Source organism: Ursus americanus, chromosome 22 (genome assembly GCF_024610735.1).
Source record: "Ursus americanus isolate L20-20 chromosome 22, mUrsAme1.1.p, whole genome shotgun sequence".
Lineage (NCBI taxonomy): Eukaryota > Metazoa > Chordata > Mammalia > Carnivora > Ursidae > Ursus > Ursus americanus.
This window is the reverse complement of record NC_142148.1, coordinates 16,062,339-16,082,471: the sequence shown is the minus strand read 5'-3', so window position 1 is coordinate 16,082,471 and position 20,133 is coordinate 16,062,339. Positions and strand designations below refer to the sequence as shown.

Genomic DNA, 20,133 nt, shown 5'->3' with positions numbered 1-20,133 from the left:
AGGAATGTCCAAGTACTGCCCCAGACAATAGTCACCCACCTCAACTAGGTTCCCAAAGGAGATGCATGTGTGCATACACACACATAGAGTGAGCGTGCCTAAGGAAAGCAGAATTCTGCCCTGTTATGGGACGGATCTGAGCCCTGTTGCAGACACTCCTGTGCTCCATCCATATCCCCACAAATCTTACCATTCCAGCATCACGACACTGCTGACTGCTGGTACCCGTATTTCTTTGTCTAATGGCTTTCTCTGGTTTCCAGAAACCTATTCTACCTTCCTAGGTCCTTCAAAGCTCTGTCTCCTCTGGAGGAGGGCATGACATATCCATGCTGTCTTAGCTCCTGTGCTAGTCGCTGGAGGCGCCAAGATCAGTGAGACATTGTCCCTGACCTGGAGATACTCACGGGGCAAGTGTGTTACTAAGGTTTGGTGAATTTGTTCCGTGTGCAAACAGTTATTGGAGCAGCAAATTGAAACATTGAGTTGGAGTCTTGGAGAAGTCTTCACCAGAGAGTTGTTACTTGATTTGGGTCTTAAAGGAGGAGTTGGGATTTGTTAGGGTTTTTATGATGACAGAAAAGAGAATAGAGTCAATTATGCCCAGATCCTTTAACTTCTTGGCGGGAAGTGACAAACATTTCTATTTATGTTCCCTTGGCTAATGCAAGTCACACTGTCATAACTAACTTCAAGGGGAGGGGAAGTATAATTCTACCAAGTACCCATAAGAAGACTGAGACAGAATATTAATGATGAGACCTAAAGACTTCCACAATTGGGATTCAGCTCCTTGGCCACAGGTGTTTTTAGAGAGTTGGCCATTTTGATTTAAAGCCAGGACATTCCTCAGGTAAAGGGACCATAGTTGGAGTAGGACTGATTTCTCTCTGGGATCCTGGGGATGAGTGGACATGTCTTGTATTAACCATGTCCTTTCTGTATTTGATGCTTTGATATCTGGGGCCTTGCAGACCCTGGACGGACTGCCCCTTCTAGAGTTAGCCAATTCCTAGAGATAGTAAACAGCTCTTCTGTGCATGTGCTTTTCAAATGTAAACCAACCAATCTGGAGCCCATACCAGCAACCATCTCCTTTACCTAGCTCTCACACTCCAGGCCACTGTCCACTTGCCCTCACCACCCAGGGCTGGGTACCAGACAATTAAGGTCAGTCCCTAGGCCTGGAGGCTGCTGAAATTATTTGAACTAGCCAATCCTCAATCTGCTTACCCTATCTTGCCTATTCTTTTCCATGGGAAACCATAGTAAATGCTTTTGCTCACACTTCTCCCCTCTCCCTCTGCCTCTGAGCAATGCATATGCTTCCCTGTGTGCCTCACCCCATCCCACCTCCATCGCGTGATGTGCCTCCTTCTCTTGGGAGCTGTGAGTAACAAACTGTCTTTTCAACGGCAATTGTCATAGATATTGCCTTGACATATCTAAGTAGTAAAACATATTAAAACATATCTATATTCTGATATCTCAGCTGTTTATGATACTAGAAGGTGAGAACAGGAAGATGTACAGGAAGATATTCTGGGTCCCCAAACCAGGTTGCTGAAGGCAGGGCATGACAAAGCTGTCTTGAACCAGCTGGTCACTGGCTGAGACCTGAGTCTCCCCTCTCACAGATTCTGTATGGAATCAAGAGAAAGAGAGGAAGGGTCAAGCCCTATTCTTATCCTGAGGACAGCAAATGAGACTGGATATTTCTTTGGGGAAACTGAGTCATCAACTTCCTATCTGGTCAACTGCCAACATGAAAGGGCAAGTCCAAGCTTTGGGTCTGCACGGCTTCCTTGCTGGGCTCCTTGCTGGCCTTCCCAGAGACCTCCTTGGTGCCCACCCTCTCCTTAGGGAAGGGAGTGGACAAAGGACGGTGTTGATATTGCTGCTGCTGGCAGACGCTTAGAGAAGCCAAATGGCTGCCTGCAGCTGACCCATTGCACATGGGCCTCCATACTGTGGTGGCTGTTGTTATACATATAGTGGGACCAGGACTGTGGAAGTAAGGGAAGCGGAAGTGCTCCAGGTGGGATTTCTAGGCCTATGTACTGCCAATTAGTCCTGCTATTAAGACTGTGATGTTGAGCATTCCTCTCTGGGCCTTATTCTTCTCATCTGCAAAATGACCACAGCAGTCTTATTTCCTGATGTACAGGATTGCTGTGAAATTTGACCTCCCCAGCCCATAGCAGAGTTATCTACAAAAAGTAACAAAACAACATAATGAAATTAAACAAAAAACTATAACAAGCACTATAATTAATGGTGAAATGCTGATAGCTTTCCTTCTGAGATCAGGAATGAGACAAGGATGCCTGCTATTATTACTTCTTTCCAACATTGCACTGGTAGTACTAGCTAGTGCGATAGGCAAGAAAAAGAAATAAAACGTATAGGGATTGACAAAGAAAAATAGAACTTTCATTTTTGCAGATGAGATAGAATATGGTATATTTTTTAAAAAGCTAAAGAATCTAAAGATAAATGGTTAGAATGAGTGAGTTTGGGCAATGTTGCTGAATACAAGGGCATTATACAAAAATCTATATATGTTCCACATCTATATTGCTAAGTAACAAATCACCCCAAAACCTCATGGCTTAAAATCACAATAGTGTTTTATTATCTCTCATGATTTCTGTACATTTTGAATTCAGGAAGGGATAAGCTGTGTTTTCCCAGGGTTTTTCATGTGGTTGTAGTCAAATAGTAGATGGAACTGGAACAGTTGGGGGCTGATCCAACTGGGGGCTGGTGAGTCATCTTACTCTTTTAGTTTCAGGGTCTTTGCCTATGGATTCTATGTATAGGTTACTTCAGACTTCTTTAAAGCACAACAGCTTGGACTTCTTACATAGTGGCTTTGGGTTCCAAAGACCCAAGAGAGGGAGCCAGGCAGAAGTTGTATCGACTTTCATGACCTAGACTCAGAAGCCATGTGTCATTTCTGCCATATTATATTTGTTAAAAACCATTCACCAAACCCATCCCTTTTATAGGGGAAAGTTGTTAGATTCCACTCCATGGAAGAGTGAGGGAATTTGTTGACTTGTTTTAAGACTGCTGCACTGTACTTAAAACAAACAGAAAAATAAAAAGCCATATAAAGAAACCATTTATAATAGCATCAAAGATATAAAACATTCAGGACTAAATCTAATAAAAGATGTGCAAAGGCTCTACATAGAAACTAAAAAAAAAAAAAAAAGTGTGAGGCGTGTGGGTGGCTGAATCCGTTAACCATCCAGCTCTTGATTTCAGCTCAGGTCATGATCTCAAGGTCCTGAGATCGAGCCCTACATCAGGCTCTGTGCTCAGTGGGGAGTCTACTTGAGGTTCTCTCTCTCCCTCTCCCTCTGCCCCTTCCCTCTGCCCTCCATAAATAAATAAATAAATAAATAAATAAATAAATAAATAAATAAATCTTAACAAAAGAAAGAAAAGTATAAAACACTGCTGAGAGAACTTTAAAATGAAAAAATTTAAACAAGTGAAGGGACATACCATGTTTATGGATAGCAAAACTTAATACTGAAAATGTCAATTTTATCCAAATTGATCTAAAGATTCAATGTGATAGCAATATAGCAATCAAAATCCCAGCAGGATTGTGTGTGTGTGTGTGTGTGTGTGTGTATGTGTGTGTAAACAGAAAAGCTGAATTAAAAATGTCAGGTTGAAGTTCAAATGTCAAGAATAGCCAAGACAGTCCTGAGGATAAAAGTGTGTAGACCTATTCTGTGGGGGCACTTATTATAAAGCTACAGAAATTCAGACAGTATGATAATGGCACAAGGAGAGAAAAATAGGCTAATGGGACAGACTCGAGAATTCAGAAACAATCCATACACATATGGATGACTTGGTTTATAACAAAGTTAACACTGCAGAGAAGTGGGGGAAAAGGTGATCTTTTCAATATATAGTGTTGGGTCAGCTGGATGTCCAGATGGAAAAAAAAAGTAGAGGGGCCAATGGGAAATTCCTTCTGATGAGATATGGCAGTGTATTTCTAGAAACAATGACTGATGAAATTTATTTGGAAGTTCTTTCCTTTCTGAGCAGTAATTTCCCTCTGTCGTTCCCAAACCTTTAGCGAAAGCCTGTTTCCCACACCAATCTTGTATTAGTGGATCTTTATGGTCACAAACAGTGGGTCATAGCTCGCAGTCAGGACGAACAAAGCTCAAGTAGCAGTTGGGAGCTAAGTTCCAAGCTGGCTCCTGTGTGGCCAACAGGCTCACTCCCTTTTCTCCAGATAGCATCCCATGTCCAGCTGCCATCCAACAATCCCATTCTGACCCACTTCTGCCTCCTGGCCTCCTGGCACTTCCCAGCCAGACATCCCAGTGTGCCAGAGCCAGGAACCAGAGGGCAGTGGTATAGCAGTCAGTAGGGGTGAGGGAGTGGAGACTGCTAGTGTAGACAATTCTACAATTCTTGGATGAGAAGGGGAGGAGCAACAGGCCAGCTGCGGCAGGTTATGTGAGGAGTTAGGGGGCTTTTTTCTGTGGGAGAAGGAGCCTGCTTCAGTCACCTTTCTGCTCCACCATGGGAACCATTCCATATCCATTCTTCTCTGTCTCCAGGGGAACTTGGGGTAGGGGTTGGGGGGTAGATTCTGGACCCTCAAAACTTCAGTTTCTAGGACATTTCTGTGGCCCAACCCTATCATTAAAGGGGGCAGGGTCCTCTGCCTTCTCCCGGTTGTCTCAGACCTGGATCCTCTGGGGGCAGTGGGCCCACTCACTTGGAGCTTCATTACTGAAGTGACTGCCCTTGCCTCAGTTTCCTCATACGTAAAGTGAGAGTTTAAGCTCAGCAACTCCCAGAGCCCCTCTCACAGTGATTTCGGATCAGTGGGACAAGGAGGGAGGGCCTCCTAAGATCAGCCGCAGGGGCTGGGCCGTGCTCCCCCGGGCAAGGCAGCACCCATCTTCGAAAGTGTTCTTGTCACAGCCTTCCTCTCCCGCCCCCGCTTCCTAAATATTCAGGGTGGGCCGTGTCCCACTTCTGGGGAGGGGTGTCAAATGGGCTGCTCCCTCCCCTCACCCTTGGTGGGGAAGGCGGGACGGGAAAGGGCCGTCTGGACAGGCGCGCGCCCCTCCCGGACCCCCGGGGTGCAGAGCCAGGCGAGGGACCCGGCGGCGGCCCGCCCCGAAGGAGGGGCCCCCTCCCCTGGGCCCGGTCCCCGGCCCTCCGCGGCGCCCGAGGCCGGAACAATAGCGCGCACGGGCGGGGCGGGGCGGGGGCGGGGCGCTCCGCCGGGCCCCGCCCCCGGCCCGCCCCCCGCGCTCGCACACCCGCTCGCACACTGGCTCCCACCCGCCGCCCGCCCAGGCACTGCCCGCGGGAGCCGCCGCCGCCGCCGCCGCGCCCGCCATGGACGTCCGCCTGTACCCCTCGGCGCCCGCGGTGGGCGCGCGGCCCGGGGCCGAGCCGGCCGGCCTGGCGCACCTGGACTATTACCACTGCGGCAAGGTAGGCGGGGGCCGGGGGTGGGCGCCGAGGCTGGCGCGGCCTGCCCGCGCCTTCGGACCCCGCGCCGCGGCGGGAGCGTCCCGGGCTGGAGTGCGGGGCAGGAGTCACCCGGCGGCTCGGGACCGGGCACTCTCGGAGACCCACGGGGGGAGGTGCCGGCGGTGCCAGTGCGCGGGGACCCGCACGCATCAGCCCCGCCGACGGGCACATGCCACTCACATAGAGACCCTCGCCGTTACCCTCATGCCCTGAGTTATTCCGTTCACAGGCAGAAGTCACCTCGACAGTCGCTCACACGATGGCACAGTGACACGCTCGCCTACGTCCCCCTGACAGCCTCACATTCATTCGCAGGCTGACACACAGTGACCCACTGCCACACATAGGCAGCCAAGCACCTACTTACACTGTTTTACCGTCCCACAGAAGTCACCCTAACAGTCATTTATACACAATGACATGCAGTCACTCGCCCACGTACACTGTCACATTGCCACATACGAGTCACCCATTCACACAGTACGATGCCACACACTCCGTTACATGCCCCCATCGCCTGTCACACCCAGTCACAGCAGGGGACAGTCACACAAAGAAGTTGCTCCGACAGTCACACGCTCACACACACGGGCGCACACTGTCACGCACAGCCACCCATGTACGGTGAACCTGAGACACACTAGTCGCCCGGCGGTCACACAGCCACACACGGTCACGTCCAGCCTCCGCGCCGTCCCGGCCCTCACCCCGGTCACCAACTCGCGCGTCGGGGCTTTAACTTCCCGGCGCCCAAGCGCACTAATTGGCCGTTCACTAATTGCCCGGCGGGGCCTGAGATTCCGAGTTGGCAATGGCCAATCGAGGCCTGTACCCTCCCGGGAACGGTGAGCGGGCGTCCCTCCAGGCTGGGGCTGCAGAGAGGGACACCCCCTACCCCCCGGCCTTTTCCGACATCGCCGCCCCCAGCCAGGTCCCCGCTGCGCTGCCCCGGCGAGTCCTCCGGATGGAAGAGTCGCGTGCCCGGCACCCCGAACAGGGGCGTCCGACCCCGCTCCCCACGGGACGGGACCCTTAGGTGCAGCTGCGCAGTCCGCGTCTCTTCCCTCGCTGGGGAGGGAACTTTCAAACTTAGTTAGCAAGCCAGACGGTGGGTGCGTCCGGCGGTAGGCGCGTCGGTCTTGGGCCGGCCGGAGCCCAGCGCGGCTTTTCGTCACTCGGAGCCCGGATTGAACGGCGCGCGTGGGTTTCCCCGCGGCCCTGGCGCAGACGCGCGGGCTCCGTGGCGCTGCGTGGTGAGTGCGCGTCGGGTGGTTGGATGGGCGGCCCTCCGGGGTCTGAACCTCACCCCACCCACCGGCTTTACGCGAGCCCCTTGCTGTGTGGATGCTGCGGGAAGGGGGCGTCCCCTCGCGGAACGCAGGGCCTAGGGGCTGGGCCTCGCTGAGTGCGTCTTCAGGCCCTGGGGAGCGGCTTCTAGGGTCGCAGGGCAAAGCCCTCCACAGTTTCCCCCGAGTGGAGGAGTGGGATCCTGGGCCAGTAGAGCCTGGGCGGTGTGGGGGACGAGGTGGGCAGCAAGTGAGGTCTCACAGCGGGTGGGTGTAATTATCTTTGTCCTGTGACCGGCAAAGTTAGAAGCGGAAGAGGGGGATGGTGTCCTGAAGAGGAGGCCGGTTCTCAGGCTATTTCCAGTCTGATGGAGGGAATATTGATTAAAAGTAGCAAGTGGAGTCTTGAGAGAGCAGAAGACGACTGTTGGGTGCGGGGGCAGCTGGACTGTCTTCTGCCCTTGGCTTTATATTTTAAAATATTAAGTTGGCAAGGTTCCAGCCTCTGGTTTGGGGGGGGGGGGGCATGGGGATCTGGAATTTGTGCCTCAAAGCCTGGGTCGGTGGGTGGGTGGCCTTTAGCCCAGAGTGCTCCTTTTGCGGGTGGTGTTTCTGTAAACCCTGCCAGAGTGGGGTGGTCCCACATGTGGGCCTTCTGGTGGGGGGCACTCAGCTGAGGCCCCTGTTTTATTCTGATGCTCTGTAAAGCTCTGACTCAGCACCAAGAACTAGGGTGAAACCCGGCCAGGGAGGGAACCACTCAGGGAATGAGAAGCTGGTGATTCTGTTTCTGTCTGTGATCTAGGACCCCTGGCCCAGAGCCCAGGGTGTGTCCAAGTGGAGGAGGGTGGCAGCTGGTCCACCAAGGTAGGTGAGAGAAAGGTCTGACCTTGCACTTGGATGTGAGACCTGCTTCTCAATCTTCAGGCTTGTGGCAGAATGAGGAAGGGAAAGTCACTTGGCTCAGCTGGGGTGGGTCAGATGCTTATTGGTAGCAGATCCCAAGTGGGCAGTCATCTTTAGTGCTGGTGGTTGGGAGGTAGGGCACATTGTAACCAGGGTCTGTTGGTGAGGGACTGGGGAGGGAAGTGCCCGGGCTCCAGTCTTACAGCTGATCACTATCAGAACTGGAGGGGAAACTGAGGCCCAAGGTGCACCCATGACCAAACTTGGGGTCTGTAAATTGGGCTGCAGAACCAGGGCACAGCCTGCACACTAGGGGCTCGGTCCTTGCAGTCCACGCAAGAGGCTTGCCCCCACAGAGACCTAGGCCTAAGAAACACAAGGGCAAGCATTTACCCAAGTGATGCCGGACGACTATGGGACAGTTGACCCTGAAGGGCCCTTGGCGACTGTTCCCTTGGTGACTGTCCCCTTAGTGATGCTCTACACAGAAATTCCAGCCACTTTAAACCAAAGTCATGAGCAGTGGCTGCTCTTTTGGTATCTTTTGTTTGAGAAAATACATAATGGCAAAAGCTGCTGTGGTTTCATTTTTGCTTTGAAATAGATGTTATTTTATTAATTACAATAATATTAACATGCATTTGAAAAATAGCTTACCAGATATGAGGCAGACACATTACTCATTTCATGTAATAACAATGCCTAGTGAGCATAGGAGCTTGTGGCCCTGTGGCTCCCAGGATCTGTGGCCCCATACTGGGAACCACTGATCCTCTCCTTCTTCCTTGCTTCACAGAAGGGGAAACTGAGTCACAGAGTAGTATACTTATAGGTTACATAGTGTGTGGAGAGCAGAGTTGAGGCCTGAACCCAAGTTTCTTGACTCCCAGCTTGACACTTATGTGCCCACCCCTCAAGTCTCTGTCATGGTTTAGGGGTTAGGGGGAGATTGTGACACTCTTCCATGGGTATCTATGGAGTCCCTTCATTCTGACTTTGGCAAGGCACTTTACCAGGCTCAGGGCATTGCCTGGGGGCCCCCCACTCAACTATGGCAGGCTAGTGTAAACTGGCTATTGGAATCGGGCAAACATGGGTTCAAATCTCCAATTGTGGCTTTGTGATCTAGGGCAAATGATTTGTAGGTCATTTTTTACTGAGATATGATTGACATAAAATAAAATGCAAATTTCAAGTACACAGTTCCATGAGTTTTGACAAATATAAACACCTGTGTAACCACCATCCCAATCCAGATTTTGCTCATTTTCCATACCCCAGAAAGTTCCCTCATGCTCCTTTCCAGCCCACGGTCTCCATCCCCGCCTCTACAGGAAACGACTTATCTGATTTCTATTACCAATGCTTGCTTTAAGTTCAGTTTCAGTGTGCTAAGTATACTTGAGTTCTAGAATTTCATATGCAGCATATACATCTTTGCATCTGGTTTCATTTTGCTCACCATAGCATCAAGATTCATCTGTGTTGTGTCTATCCAGAGTTGTGGTTTATTGCTAAGTAAAATTACATCGTATGAATATAGCTCAATTGGTTTATCTGTTCACCTCCCAATGGATGTTGGGTTTGTTTCCAGGTTGGGGCCATTATAAATAAAGCCGCTGTGAACATTTTTATACAAGTCTTTTTGTGAGAATTTGCATGTCTAGTGAGCTCCCGGGTGATGCTGCCAGCAGTCCAGCAACCACACTTCGTGTAGCAGCGGTTTGGTTGTTTGTGTACGGGTTTCTGTGGGCTCCCAGCACCTGGCACAGCGCCTGACCCAGAACTACTCAGGAAGCATGTGCGTGGGTAAGTGATGCAACTCCCTACCCATGCAGCTCTGGGCACAGCGTCTCGCGTCTTGACGGGATCAACACAAGCTCGGCTAGTGAGCGATTGGAGTCTCCCTGGGACGAAAATCCAAGAAGTGGGAGTTGCTGTCCCCACCTCACCTGTACTTGAGATTTATGAGGCCTGCTTAGCCTTTCTGGTGGGTGAGGTCCCCACTGCTTCTTTGTGCAGGGGCACAGGTAACTGCGGGTGGGACCTGTGGGCCAGGTGAGCTGAGATGGCTGGTCCTGGGGACTCTGGAGGATGTGAATACTTTCCGTCTAAATGTGTTTTCCATAACTCCTCCCCTAGTCTGTCCTGAAGGGTCCTGTCGGCCAAACTTCTGTACCATATGAGTGTCAAGAGCCATAGCCCCGGCCTGGCACTGCTGCCCGCAGTCTGCTAGGTGACCTTGAGCATGATAGTGCCATTCTCTGGGCCTCTGTTTCCCTCTTGGCAAAGGGAAAACGAATCAGTGAACATCAGTCTAGTGAGATGCGGAGCTGTGGTGTGGCGATATAATGAATGAAGCCTGGGCATGTCCCTTGTAATTGTGAAGTGTAGTGCACCCAGGAGGGATGAGGATGATACTTTTAGAGGAGATGCGCCCTCATATGCTTCAGAGGGCAGGAACCACTGTGTCTACCTTTACTTTTGTATTCCCAGAGCTGGCCTGGTACATAGGTGCTCAATAAATATTCGCTGAATGAATGCATGAATGAATTCAGGGCTCGCCAGTTTTCCTCTGTAGCTTGAGGAACTTAGCATCTCTTTGGCTCTTAGAAGATTTTAGTGAGGGACGCCTGGGTGGCACAGTCGTTGAGCATCTACCTTCGGCTCAGGGCGTGATCCCGGTGCTCTGGAATCGAGCCCCACATCAGGCTCCCGTGCTAGGAGCCTGCTTCTTCCTCTCCCACTCCCCCTGCCTGTGTTCCTTCTCTTGCTGGCTGTCTCTCTCTGTCAAATAAATAAATAAAATCTTAAAAAAAAAAAAAAAAAAGAAGAAGATTTTAGTGAGCACATCACACCCAGGGTGGAGCAGGGGCCAAGAGTCTCTTGGCTGACCTGATATTCCTAGAGGAGCTTACCCAAGTAGGCCCAGAGGACAGAGCCCAGCACAGAGAGCAGCCAGGAAGCCTGGAAGAGCAGCTGAGTTTGTGCATATAGCAAAGGAAACCCCTGCAGGACTGCCAGCCCTGTGTGATTCCATAGGACCAGCTATTTTGCCTCTCTGATTTCCTAGAACTAGTCTCAAGATAGGAAGGCAGTGTAAGTTCTGGAACGTGGCAGAACTGGGTTTGAATGCTGCCTTCACCATCATCAGCACAGGCAAATTATTTAACTTCCCTGCGCTTCTGTCTCCTCATCTGCAAAATGGGTACAGGAACACCTCCCCCATGGGGTTTGCCTTGAGGTTGGAAATCGTGCATATATAGCATGTGGCCCCAGCAGGAAATGCTTTCATTTCTATTCATAAAGAGCTGCACAATTGAAAGTTACAATGCTGGAGGAACGGGTTTCAGCCCTGGATGCTGGAGGACTGACTGTCCTAGCTGCTGCACGGGAAGGGTCCTCCTAACATCAGGTGTTTCCATGCCTTGGTCTCTGGATCTGATTTTTCCTGTATCCGGTTTGAAGCAGTCTCTAGTTGGACCACTCAGCCTAAAGAATTAACAAAGAGCTGCTCACTTCCTTGGCTTCTGATTCCTTCTTGAATCTGTGTGGGAGGAGAGTTGGGTTTATCAGGCAGAGAAGACTGGTTCCAATTGCAGCTGCGCCATTCGCTGGAGAGGTCTGGTGACCTTGTGCACATCATTTAACCACTCCACGTCTCAGTTTTCTCATCTGTACAAGGGGACAGTAATGCCTTCCTCATACTGTTGCTATGAAGTTCAGATTAAAGAAACATTTATGGAAGTCCCGTTTGACCTAGAACAGTGTTTCCCAGCCTCAGCACAGTTGACACTTCGGGCCTGATAATTCCTTGTTTTGGGGGGGCTGTCCTGTACATTATAAGGTGTGTAGCTGCTTCCCTGGCCTCTATTGATTAGGTGCCAGTAGAGCCTCCTGCCTGGTCATGACAGCCGAAAACGCCTCCAGACTTTGCCAGGTATCCCCCGGGGGAAGAAAAGTGAGCCGGTTTCAGAACCACTGACCTAGAAAATGTGGTGCAGGGAACCTAGAGAGTCACGGGGATGAGAGGGGTGGAGCTTTAGAGCTTGGACTTTCAGTTCGATATTTTAGTCCTGCGTCTCCCTGTCAGTAAATTCTTTATCCACGTGGTTGGCAGTCATCCTATTTACATGGACCGGAATCCTGCACAGTGATTTTTCAGTGTGGTTTGGGAGCAGCAATAAAAGCATATGGTAAGTAATTATTAACTTAATGAGTCGTGGTAAATTGTAATTTTATCTCTTAGTGAAAACATGCCGTATAACACGGGATAATAAATTTTGATCAATTATCCTGAAGCTTCAACTTGCTCCTGTAAGAACCGCAAACTTCTGGTGCCTGCTAGAATGAGCAACAAGATGGTGGTTTTTCAATATGTAATTACCCGTTTACCGCTGGGCTTCTCAGATGTTCAGTAGGTTTTTATTGAGTGCCTACTGTGTGCCAGGGGACCCAGCCTTGTCCGGAAGCCTCAACCACTCAACGGGAAACTTCTCTTTGTTAGCTGAAAGGCTGTGTGGATCTGTAACGTGGCTCCAAATGCGGAGTCATAATTAAATATAGAATTGTCTGGGGCAGTGCCAGGGGTGTAGGAAGGCCTCACAGGCAGAGTCTTAAAGGAAATGGTGGGCGGGCTATGTGGGGGCATGTAGAATTCCTGGAAGCATGTCCTAGGCAGAGGGAAGAGCCACTGCAAAGGGGGCCTGGAGGGTGGTTTGGGGATTCTATCAGCCTAAGGCAGGGAGGCCTGCCTACAGGGGAGCTGGGACACCAGCAGAGATTGTTGTAAAGAGTGTCACATCCCAGCTGGTTGGGTTGTAAGTAGAGGAGTGCGTCGGAGCCAGAGGTGTGGAACAGAGTATGGGATGTTTCATGTTGCTGGCTCAGACTCTTGTCAGCAGCTGTCTCTTGGTCTTCTGCTGATGGAAAAGTTTAATGTCTTGTGTTTGATTTCACCTAGTAGTCAGGGATTCTCTGCTTTTCAACCTTCAGAATCACCTGGAGGGTAGTTGAAACACAGATCGCTGGGTGCCCTCTCAGACGTTCTGACTCAGTAGTAGGTCTAGGGAAGGGCTGAAAAGGTGCAGTGCTAACAAGCGATGCTGATATTGCTGGCATGGGAAGTATACTTAGGAGAACATGGCTATAGACTGGGATGTGGGAAGGTTTTCCCACCTTGGCTTAGGACAAGGGGGATGTATTGCTGGCCTGTGCCCTGTAGCCTTGGCTCAGACACTGTCAGATATCCCAGAGACCCCCGAGTTCTTCAAGCCCCCATAGGTTATAGGGAGAGTCTCCTTCGTCTTGGACAGAGTCTTACATTGGCTGCCTTGGAAACAGACCCTGAGGTGGAGAGTAGCCTGTGGAAGGTTTATTTGGGGGAACTTCTCATGAAGTATACCTGTAAGGGAGTAAGGGAAGCAGGACTGGGCAGAGGGAGAAGCTGGCCTGGAACCTGGTCACTGATCTGGGATGGTTCTTCAGCGTTGTCCCAAACTGGGGCAAGGGAGCTGCTTGTGCCTCTTGGTTCTCGCAATATCCAGTCATTGGCATCAGGGCATCTCCTTGTCCCAGGTAGCTCCCTGTGGCAGAGAGGTTCCTCGTGCAGGGGTACAGCTATGACATTCCCAGCAGCTGGGGATAAATGCATAGAAAGGGGATCACCATAGTGCCTGTCTGAGGGAGATGCATCTTAGGGAGAAAACTCCTCTTCCTTTTGGTTCCCTGGAAGTCAAGGGCCAGCATGTTGATGATTTTTAGAGACTTTGAGTCACTTGCTGAGGATTCATCCTTATCTCGTGATGGGAGTGAGAGCTGCAGGATAATTGCTTCTTAGGTCGGAGTGAAGAAAAATGATAATTAACGGAATTTTCTGGGGCCCAAGGAATTCTCTTACTTGAGATGTCATGCACATTCTTGTGTGGTGGAGAGGACTCCACACTGATTTCTGAGAAGCTTCTGGATTGTGCCTAAGGGAGTTAGCTCTGGTCAGGGGACCATGGCTTTCTCCTTGGGTTGGAGTCCTGTCACAGCTTCAACAAGAGGCTCTTCACCTGGTCCCTGCCTCAGTGTTGGCCATGATCCATGGCTGTCCTATTCCCATTGTCTTCAGTGGCTCCCAGGAAGCTTGGAGGTAAATGAGTGGGTCCTTTGTACCTATAACATAGGATATCACACATGTCTTTTGCTTGTTAACTTCTAATTTCATTTCACTCTTCTGTCATTTTCAATTTATCTTGAGTCCCGCCATCTTTTTTTTTAAATTTGTTTTTATTCCTTGTAAGATACACAGAAATATAGTAGGCTATAAAGGAAAATGGGGGTGGGGGCCACTCATTCTCATTTCCTCTCCCTACTGCCCTCTCAGCCCCATTCCCCAAGGCTAACCCCTAAGGGGAGTTGGGTGGGGGTACTTCTAGTCATAACCATTCTTCAGTTCATGTCCAGTAATTTTATTGTCACTTTTCATTTCCCAGAATTTTGTAGTATTTCTTGATTGATTTTACATCAGGGTATCCCATTCCTTTTTTTCTAATGGAGTCCTTTTGAGGATTATAATACAGTTAAAAAGTTATCATCTGTTTCCTGCATTAACTCTGTTTTCTTGGTGATTAGTTCTTCTGTTCACATTAGGCCCCTTTTTATGCTGATATTTTATACAAATGCCTGGTGATTCTTGACTGACATTTACTTGTAAACAGAGGTCTAGACTGATCTGCTCTGTAGTTGTGAGTTTCCTCAATGCCTGTGAGATCCACAATTCTGTGGCTAAGCAACGTGGCTGTTGATTTTGGGTGCCCTGGGTATGGTTTGTGGGTGGACACTCGAAGCGGGTAACTTCTCTTAGTGCTTGGGACAAGCTCACTTGAGGTTGGGGCATCTGTTTCTCATGTAGACCAGCAGTTACCCAAGGGCACTGGTGCACTTTGTTTTTCCTGTCATGCCTCCCCACGGGGGACAGTCTCTGAGGCACATCTCTCATTTAATTGGAGTTCTTCTCCCTGGCTTTAGCCTGAAGGCAGATCCAACAGTCAGCTTCTCCAAGGTCTGTAGGCCACCACACAAATGTCTAGTCACATGCCTGGCCCCGGGCTTCCTGCTGCCCCTCTTTGGGGATGTCCTGGGGTTCAGTTAGGATAATAGCTTTTCCAGAGGTCTCATGTTGGTGTGCTGGTGCCTTGAGGCTGATAGGCTTCTTTGTCAGTCTGACTGCTTACTTCCCAGCAGTCTTGGTGTTTCTGATCCCCAGTCCTTTCTTGTGTTTTTATGGGGGCTTTTTTGGAGTTAATCTATTTTAATCCATCTATCTATCTGAATTATGAATATATATGTATGTGTTTGTTTTGTTGTGTATCTTTTGGGGGGGCATTCTAGTGTTGTTTAGAAGAGGGGAGAGGCAAAAAGTGTATGTCTGTCATCTTGAACAAAAAGTCCCCTCTCACTGATTTTTATTTTTAAATTTCGTGCTATTTTGTGGAGAAAAGTGGGGTAGAAATAAGCACAAATGTATTTGCTGTGCATTTACCCATCTTAGGCTCATTCTCATATCATCTCATTAAGCCTTCGTAAGAACCGTACCAGGCACACGTGTCTCCATTTTGTAGGTGAGAAAACTGAGGTCCAAAGAGGTCATGTTACAAAAGGCAGCAGAGAAGCTGGTTGGCTGAGCTGGCGTTCAGAGTGTGCTCGTCTCTTCTGCAGCCTCTGTGGTGCCACGTGGGGCTCCCAGCCTCTTCAGGGATGGAAGAGGGGGTCGCTTCCCCTTGGTTTTACTGTTAATGCATTGGCTCTTCTAGGGGCCAGGGGATTCCCAGCTGGGCCTTCTGCCTTGGTTTTCAACTTCAAACATCACTTGGTAATAGAATGCCTTCATATTACAGCTAATTAAAACGTGCTTATCTCGAAGTTGGGCCTAATTTGCAGGAATGATTTAGAAACTTGTTGGAAATGAATCTAACTCAGTAGTATCACCCAGGGTCAATCTCATGCATAAATTTTATTGTTCCATTTTGCTGTTTTGACTTGAACTGAACTTGATAATGTGGAATATGGACCCTGGGCCTTTTGTTGCTCATTTATTTTGCAAATATTTACTGAGTGCCCCAGGGGTGCTACCTACATTAAGGAGGTCCTTTCACCCCAACCCCCATGCTTGTTTCTATTCTATACATTCATCTGAGCTATAAGTGAATTGTTTTGCAAAACCAGACAGTGGATTCAAATGTGATTTTGAGTTCAATGGAAATGCCTGGCTTGATATCCTGCCACTTACAAGCTGTGTGACTTTGGACCTGTCACTTAACTTCTCTGATCTCCAGTGTTCTCACATAACCACAGTTGCATCCCAGATTTGTGGCGAGGCCTCTGGGAGATCATGCAAGCCATGCCCTCCCTCACTCCTGCTGCCAGCTGCCAGCTGCCATTCAGGTCCTCTGTAGGACAGTGAACATAGGCTCCATCCCAGGTTTTTGGTCTTTTATAAATGGTATAAATGGTAGAGTCTCAGGAGCTTTCCAGTTCAGAACGGGCATAGTGGTGGTTTTGGTTGGGATGGTTTCCTTTCTTTCTGGATCAGTTCCCTTATTTCTCGTTGTTCTCCCACAGGGACTCTATGAGGTTCAGTTAAACATTCAGACTCACAAGACACACATGGGCGATACTTGGTCCCTGTCTTCTTGTAAGAGGTGGGCAGGACCCAGCACCTGCCAGCAGGGCACAGGATCTGCTCCTCTTCCGTGGGAATAGTTCCAGCCGCAGCCCCTGCCTTAGTCCACGGAGGTGGCCCCCAGCTCTTCTCTTGCCTGCCTGCCCTCTGCAGGTTTTACTGTAGGTGCAAGGGAATAAGCCCCATGACGGGTGGGTTTGGAAGTCACCCTGGCTCGGAAGCCTTATTCCCCAAAGGACCCGTAGCTCCTGTAGTAGTTCCATCTTCCAGGGTATCTTGCAAGGGGCATGTCAGTTGTAAGTGTCACTGCACTCAGGAAAATCTAAAGTTTGGTTTCTTTATCAGATATTTATAATTTATTTATAGTTATTTCCAGTCCAGATGCAGCTTACCAGCCAGGGGTCATTTTTGCCATAAGCAGAGTTGCCTAGTAACATAGTTAACATCTTACCTTCATCAGGTTTCCAGGGGAGTTATGCAAGACAATTAGCAAAGGTGAAATTCTCTTGCAAAAGGAAAAAGGATTTGCTTAACCCGTTACCCTTAGACACCATCCTGTCTTCCCCAGAGAAGTGGTGTTTTTCAGGATCTCTTTTGGAGGGATGAATGAAGTCCTCAGTATGGTTGTAATATATTCCATGCTTATTTATGTTTTCTGATTGATCAGTATAAGACACAGACATAGGGGGCGCCTGGGTGGCACAGCGGTTAAGCGTCTGCCTTCGGCTCAGGGCATGATCCCGGAGTCCTGGGATCAAGCCCCACATCAGGCTCCTCCACTATGAGCCTGCTTCTTCTTCTCCCACTCTCCCTGCTTGTGTTCCCTCTCTCGCTGGCTGTCTCTATCTCTGTCAAATAAATAAATAAAATCTTAAAAAAAAAAAAGACACAGACATAAATTCTGGCCAAGAGATATGCTTGTGGAGTCATATCGGCTTAGGATCAAATCCTGGCTTTGCAACTTATGAAGAGTGTATTCACTCATTCAGCCATGCAGAGAGCATTCACCGCCTGCTGTATGCAGGACTTTGTGGTAGATGCCAGGCAGGTACAGGTGTTTAAGACCTGGTCCTTGACCTTGAGGAGCCACAGTCTTATTAGAGAGATAGGTAAAAATAAGCAATTCCAAATGGGTGTGGGATTACCAGGCCAGGCTGGGGTAGTCAAGGAAGGCTTCCCAGAGGAGGGTACACCCAGTCTGTGCTTGAAGATGAATTGGCCAGGTGAAGAAGGTAGAGAAAAGCATTCCAGGTAGAGAAGGGACAGCATGTACAAAGGCATAAGAGGGGACCAGAGTGTCAAGAGATGAAGCTGGAGAGGGGAGCAGGGGCATTTGGAAAGCTACTTAATACCTCCGGGCCTTAGTTTCCTCATCTACAAAATGGGGTTACCAGTGCTTACCTGCTTATGAAATTAAATGAGATAATAATGTATGTTTAAGCACCTGGGAGAGTTCATTTTAATTTCCTTTCCAAATCTGTCTGTGGATGCCTGAGAGCCAAACTTTGACTTTAAACGAGAGACATGAGACAAGGAGAAAAAACAAACAACCTGGAGGGCTTGGCCACCCACCTGTGTGATGCAAGCATTTCCTCCAGTGGCTCTTGCATTAGTTGTCTTACCTCTTTTTTTTGGATGAAGCGCTAAATGTTTGTACTCTGTCTCAGATTATGTCTTGCAGTATCCGTGAAGCACATAATTGTGTTTTACTAATGGCTCGACATGAACAATAAGCCATGACCCTGTTGAGTCGTTCTCTGGGACAATTTTCCATCTGCCAACAGCCTTGTGCCCATCTGATGCTCTGTCAACACATCCTGTCATTTGCTGCTTTGTCTTGCTTTTCTGAAAAGCGGCCTCCTCCCACTTGCCAGCTGGGGATGCTTAGCTTTTGGGGACATTTACTATCCAGTGACCACAAGTCACACATCAGGATGAGCCGAGGAGCTATCCCAGCCATGATCAAGATCTTTCTGATGTGCAAATTGGACCCTGTCATTTCTCTGGGCAAAACCACTCAATGGCTCTCTGCTATGGCTTGGTGAACTCTTACCAACCTAAATCAGAATTCTGCTTACAACCTTCCAACGGCTTTCCCTGGTGTGTAGGTCTCATCAAATGCTTTTTTGGGTCCATAAATCTTGCTGTGATCTAGCCCCTGCCTGCTTTTCCAGCCTGCTCCCAGCTGCTCTGTCTGAGGCACCAGGCTTCGTGCTAGGGATATGGTGGTGAGCAAAGCCAGCCTCTTCCTCCTTGACACCATTCTAGCCACCCTGGCTTTCTTCCTGTTTTCCAGCCCCCTCCTCTCCCCAGTCTCCCCCACCATGCTTTTTTAGGCTGAGAGGCTTTGCAAATGCTCTTCCCCTTGCCTGGAATGTTCTTGCCTTCATTCTTCACATGGCTGGCTCCTGCTCATTTTTCTTCGCCTTCTCAAAGACACTGACCTCCTAATCACAGTGCTTATCCCATTGTTCTCCTTCACAGTCTCTAGTGTATTTTTTCCCCATTGCATGATGTAGCTATGAGATGACTTGAGTGTCTGTTCTGCCTTTCAGACCACTGGGGGTCATGATGTTTGCTTTACCACTGAGTCCTCAGCACCTTAGTATGGTGTCTGTGTAGTAAGTGCTCAATAAAAATTTGTTGGAAGAATAAATGAATCGGTGTGGAGGTTATATTTTCCAGAGATGACCACTACAATGTATCCTAGGCTGTGTTAATAAGAATAAATCACTCGTCGTCTCTGGGCCTTCCTTGTCTTATTTGTACATTGTTGTCAGGACGATTAAACATATAAATGTGAGAGGCAGTGTCTGGTGCCTGCAGGTGTTTTGTTTTTACATTTTTATTTATTTAAATAATCTCTACACCCCACGTGGGGCTCGAACTCACAACCCCGAGATCAAGAGTTGCATGCTCTACGGACTGAGCCAGCCAGGCGCCCTGGGCCTGTAAGTGTTAATAAATCTGAATTCCCATTGTAACAACACGCCACCCTTACCTGCAGCTGAGCCCAAGAAAGAAAGTTGAAGTGCATTTTCATCAATGTTTGGCTTCTGGGGCAAGGGCTGGCAGACCTCAGACCCCTGTTTTGTCCACCTCCCGTCTCCCTGCCGGGAGTGACCTTGCTGTTTTCAGGAGGGAGGTGTAGCTCCCAGTTGCCTGTGTTGGGGTATCTGGGGCACAGTCAGTCTGGCCTCCAGAGATAACAAAATTTCCAGCTCGTGGGAACATTTCTGTTGAGCAAGCAGAATTTTTCTGGTGACTTCTCTCCTCGAGTTATTACCCCTTTCTTTTTATTGAACTGTAAATTATGAAGATTATGTTACCTGCCAAAAAGTTTAGGGAACAGGGGGAGATCCCCTGCCACTATCCCACCACGCAGACTCAAGAACAGTGTTGATTCGGATACTTTCCTTTCTGAAGATTCAGTGCCACAAACTGTTTTACCCCACCCGGTTCCCCCAGAAACCCCTTACCTGTCTCGTCTTTTCTTTTTTCATGGTGTATAATATGCATGTTCATTACGTTTATTGTTTATGTCCCATCGCCACCGCTTAAATATCGGCTTCACAAGGGTGGGGGTCAATCCGAGCACCTCGAACTGCTCTGCCTCTGGTTTGGGCATTCCCCACCCACCTGGCAAACTTCAACACACATGTCCTTTAAGTTTCTCCTCCAGTGCCACCTGCTTGGCGAGGCCTTTGCTACTGTCCCCTCCGCTGCTGTCATTGCCCCTCC

The 20,133-nt window shown here is 49.1% G+C and overlaps 1 protein-coding gene across 4 annotated transcripts in view; it reads left to right on the top strand.

Annotated features, from left to right (window-relative positions):
* Window positions 1–5,352: 5,352 nt before the first annotated feature.
* TOX2 (TOX high mobility group box family member 2) overlaps window positions 5,353–20,133 on the top strand; it is a 128,507-nt gene continuing 113,726 nt past the window's right edge. For 3 of the 4 annotated variants that reach the window (XM_045804664.2, XM_045804663.2, XM_045804660.2), the window contains exon 1: window positions 5,353–5,493. In XM_045804664.2, the coding sequence (XP_045660620.2) occupies window positions 5,395–5,493 (99 nt within the window). In that variant the 5' untranslated portion in view covers window positions 5,353–5,394. Of the gene's footprint in view, window positions 5,494–7,385; window positions 11,921–20,133 lie in introns of those variants that run through there. The other variant, XM_045804662.2, reaches the window with a different exon arrangement.